This window comes from Gavialis gangeticus, unplaced genomic scaffold, assembly GCF_001723915.1.
Source record: "Gavialis gangeticus isolate Ggan-Ray unplaced genomic scaffold, GavGan_comp1, whole genome shotgun sequence".
NCBI classification, from domain to species: Eukaryota; Metazoa; Chordata; order Crocodylia; family Gavialidae; genus Gavialis; species Gavialis gangeticus.
In genome coordinates, this window is record NW_017729031.1 from 73,829,017 (window position 1) to 73,833,868 (window position 4,852).

The 4,852-nt window shown below is 39.2% G+C and overlaps 1 protein-coding gene across 1 annotated transcript in view; it reads right to left on the reverse strand.

Annotated features, from left to right (window-relative positions):
- Positions 1-206: 206 nt before the first annotated feature.
- Positions 207-4,852, reverse strand: part of TMEFF2 (transmembrane protein with EGF like and two follistatin like domains 2) — a 299,411-nt gene continuing 294,765 nt past the window's right edge. Inside the window, exon 10 of the mRNA XM_019523121.1 lies at positions 207-538. Within this exon, the coding sequence (XP_019378666.1) occupies positions 442-538 (97 nt within the window). The 3' untranslated portion in view covers positions 207-441. The remainder of the gene's footprint in view (positions 539-4,852) is intronic.

Here is a 4,852-nt window from a genome sequence, read left to right on the forward strand (position 1 = left end):
TTGATCCTAGAACCACCCTACCCACTGGATCCAGCAGTAACAGAATTGCCACTAGAACTGGAATAAGAAAAGGATAAGTTAGTGTCCATTACTAGGACCCAAAGACTATACAGTTATGAGATACAGCACATTTAAGAAAGCCAGTATTTTTTCTCATCAATGAGTATTTATTATATATAACAAATACATGAAAAAGAAAAACTATATTGTGTGATATAAATAGTTTATTTACATTACAGAAAAACATCAAGACAATGTATACTATTTCAAATATATCCATACATAATCAAATATAGCTGTAGTACATGTTCTCATTGGTGTAGATTACCACAAATGCAAGGCAACATGTGTAGATCTTGTCTTAATCTTTTGTCTATAATACTGTATTTTGTAGTCCAAGCTCTCTGCAGTTAATTTTGCCATTGTGGAAACATGCGGTCTTTAAATTAACCTGGTCGATGCTCTTGTTGTGTTGTCTGAACTGTAGTGCCCTGTGTTTTGCTTCTGTCTGTGGATTCTGTTGCTTCTGGGACATTTTCTGAAAGAAAGGCAAAAAAACCCCATAAACACTGAAATTTGAGCAAGGTGTTTGCTTAACGCAATGGCTTGGGAGATTATGTGAAGACGGGAAGCTGAGGGGAATCAGGTCTCTCTCACCGTCATTAGATCATCCTCCCCAATAGGGTGAAAAGTAGACTCAGATAATATAAGGACATTCTTCTTCCCTTGGGTAACCACTGAAAAACACCAGCTTCTAGACCCCGAACCAGTCTAAGAGAGCACTCAAATTCTATGTGCCAGCACTATAAAGTAGTTAATGCCAACACTATGGCTGCGTGAACAAAGGTTTACCCTGATGCCTTGTAACAAGCGTGCACTACAGCACGTTCCTTGATTCCTATCTCACATATTCATTCTCAGTACAATTATTTTCAGCAAGCAGCCAAAAACGACAGACTAGGGAAGATCCTACACATATTTACCAGATACCATAATTCCCTGAAACATCTTTTTTTTCTGTGAAGTGCTGGGCAGATGAGAGGAGGAAATATTCTATGATATGACTTATGAAAAGCTATGAAATCACAGTTCCTAGAAGTGTCCATGAAAATAGCTAATGTACTTAAGGATTCCTGTACAACACAACATTCCTTCACTACAGTGTTTAGTCAAAAAAGACACTCCCTGCAGATGCTCAAGTATTATTTGGATGCCTGTCATAGCAAAATTCTTATACCATATCAAGGCTATGCACCGCTCAGTGGAAGTTATTTGAGAGTATGAATCAACTTTTAACTACAAGCAGTATTGGCTTCAGGGCTATTCAAAATAATTTTTCACCAATAGGAAAATTACTTTTTGCACTGCCTTGCATACAGCACACCCTGAAATAAAATACACACTATGTTTTTATGGAAGGCAGAATGTAGAAAAAAATGATTTTTTCCAGAGTTATAGCCAACTGTGGCAGAGTAAGTCCTTCTGGAAAAACCGAGTATCCAGGACGTGTGGCATTCCAGAGACAGTCTGGGTGAAGCAGAAGGAATGTCCTAGTGTGGCAGACCAGCAAAAAGACCAGGCCCTAGACCCTGGCAAGGGTCTAAACTTACTGCACTGTAAATGCACATGTAGACATGCCCAGCAAGGAGTTATAATAGAATCTGTTGCATAAAATTAACCACAACATGTATTAACCATAAACATAACCACAACTGCAATAGCCTCTGAAAATATATGTTCTCTTTGCATTTTGGGTATTAATAGAAAAATGGCAATCTGTAAAAAGACAACCAGAAACAGAAAATCTTTTAAATATTTACTCCGGTTAACCTAGGTAGTAACGGCAGAGCATAAAGCAAAATGTTTCTTTTATAACTCTGGACTGATTTCCCCCCTCATCCTTAATGTAACAAACTTTCTCATCTGAGGACCATTTTGTCTTGTCTTCTGGAATGCAACAGCAACACAGGAAGGATACAGAGATCCTCCAAGCACACTTGCAATTCCTTCTGCATTATAAGCATAATGGTCCTCTTCCTCAAAGTAGCTTTATAAAGAGAATTATTTACAATACTCAAGAGACCATACTGACATGGAAAGGCCCCATTGTATTTCCTTGCTTTACTGTTCCATGCAGGCTTAGACCACATTCTGAGCTCATTTACAATCCCTGAAATCCCATTGATTATACATGAGAGGACAACATGACCCTTGCTCTGTTACACTGATAATTTATATAATGTTTGCCTTTCAAATCTGCTGCAAAAAGTGCCATGGAAGCAAAATACAATGGAAAAACATTTTACTACCAGCTGAAAATCAGAATGGAAGAGGAAATATATATTTTTTTCTCTTTAAGCAGAAATTAGGCCCCATCCTGGAAATGCTGCTGAAAGGCTATATTTTCATGGACAGAAAAGCAATGTTAGATGGATTCTTAAGAGCTTACCAAGTCAGGAAGTATGATTACATAGTTGTTTGACAAAACAAGGGTGAGCTTGTCCTGACAAGGTCTCATTTGGAAGTTTAATGGGACTACTCCAATTGAGAGCAAAGGCTGCATAATTATGCTCTTAATTTTGCTTAGCTCATGAAGGCTGAGCGGTAGGCCATCTTCATAATGGGAAATGTAAGTGTCTGTCTATGGGGTTACCAGAAGATGTGGCATAACTTTCATTCTGAAACCATGCAGACTTTTCTTAGCATGTGATTTCATGACAAACTCAGTATTTAGAGGCTGGATGTGTTTAAGTCAGCAGGCCCAGATGATCTTCATCCAAGGGTGCTGAAGGAATTGGCCAGTGGCATAGTAGAACCACTGGCATGACTGTCTGAGCACTCATGACTCTCAGGACAGGTCCCAGAGGACTGGAAAAGGTGCAGTGTGGTCCCTATTTTCAAGAAGGGGAAGAAGGAGGATCTGGGTAACTACAGGCCGGTTAGTCTCGCCTCTATCCTTGGGAAAACCTTTGAAAAAATTATTAAGGATCACATTTGTGGGAGTCCAGCAGGAAAAATAATGCTGAAGGGCAATCAGCATGGGCTCACAGCAGGTAGATCCTGCCTGACTAATCTTGTTTCTTTTTACAACCAGGTCACAAAAAGCTTAGACGCAGGAGTCAAGGTTGGTGTCATTTACTTGGATTTTTAAAAGGCCTTCGATACAGTGTCTCATTCCATTCTATAAGGTGATATTGAGGGACCCGGATCTCTTTAGCTTCTGCAAGAGAAGCCTCAGAGGGGATCTAGTGGCTGTCTATAAATTTGTCAGAGAGGACAGCAAGGAATAGGAGATGCTCTGTTTACCAGGGCATCCCTTGGAGTTACTAGAAACAATGGCCACAAACTGACAGAGAGCAGATTTAGATTAGACATCAGGAAGAACTTCTTTATGGTAAGGGCTACCAGAATCTGGAATGGGCTTCCAAGGGAGGTGGTGCTCTCCCTTACCTTGGGGGTCTTTAAGAGGAGACCGGACAAGCAACTGGCTGGGGTCACTTGACCCCAGTGCTCTTTCCTGCCCAGGGCAGGAGGTTGGACTCAATGATTTACTAAGCTCCCTTCCAACCCTAAACATTTATGAAATCTATGAAATTCACCTCTTGTTCATAAAAAGGTGTGAATCAAGGCACTGTAACAAATACAGGGAAGATTCACAGAATAATATGTCATGTGCATACTGGCCACTTTGTATCTCAGGCTACTCCTGTTCCTTTGACTGCTGAACAAGACAGCTGGCAACACAGGACTTTCTGGCATGCCACAAAAGAAAGAAAAAAACACTAAAAATGGTACGCTAAGAATCAGAGGGGTTTCCAAAATTCTTAGCAAATCCAAAACAATGCTTATTTGACTACTGGCAAGAGAAGGCCATCAATTAACAGAACTAGTGCAATGCCCGTACCTACATCTAAATGTGACCTGTAAATTGTCACTGAAGAAAAGAAAAGAGGTGGAGATCTATTTTTTGAATCTGGATGCATAAAAACCCATTCTAAGTGCCTAGGTACTGAACAGACATTTAGGTAGCTAAAAATATATTATGTAGCTTGAGGCCTCTACACTTGAAAACTGGATCCTTACACCATAACTAATAAGCACAGTTAGGAATATTTTCAGGGTACTCCAGAGATGCAAGTTAGGTATGTGCTGGCATTAAGTAGTGGCAGCAGTACCTGTATTTCTACATTTAGCTTAGAATTGCTGTAACTGTAGTACGTGGGGAGAGAAAACATCAGTCCTAAGGTGCTCTAACAGTGAAGAAAGAACATACATTTGCGAAGCTGGGTTCAAAGGGTTTGATTTAGTTAGTTGAATGGTAGGCATATATTTAGATGAGTGGCACTGGTGGGGTAATAGAACTGGACAAAAGGAGTGTTATTTGGTGAACCCAAGACAACTCAGCTCAGCAGAATAAATGTACGCTGGAGACAAATTGGTTGAATGCAGTGGGACTTCCTTCTAAAAGGTTCCTCGGCAATGAAGTCTCATAATGATGATGAAGCCATTGCTTCCAAGGTCAAAATAACTGAATTGAAATGTAGACATTATTATTATTAAGTGATTTGTTGGAAGGACAACATATATATTGTGATTTTCTAATATTCTACTCTTGCTAGCTATTCATTGATAGGAACAAAATTATGTTAAAAAGGATCTTTTTTTTAACATATAGGTCCCAAAATCAAATTGCTTTAGTACTTCCATTGCTTAAATGAGTTATAAAGTTATAATCAGGGATCCTGGTTTTCTCTGTTTAAAAAAAATCACAATTTTTCCATGCAAATTCTCTGATTAAAAACCCCCAAATCCTCATTTTTCTGTGATTAAAATGAAATGCTGCTATATACAT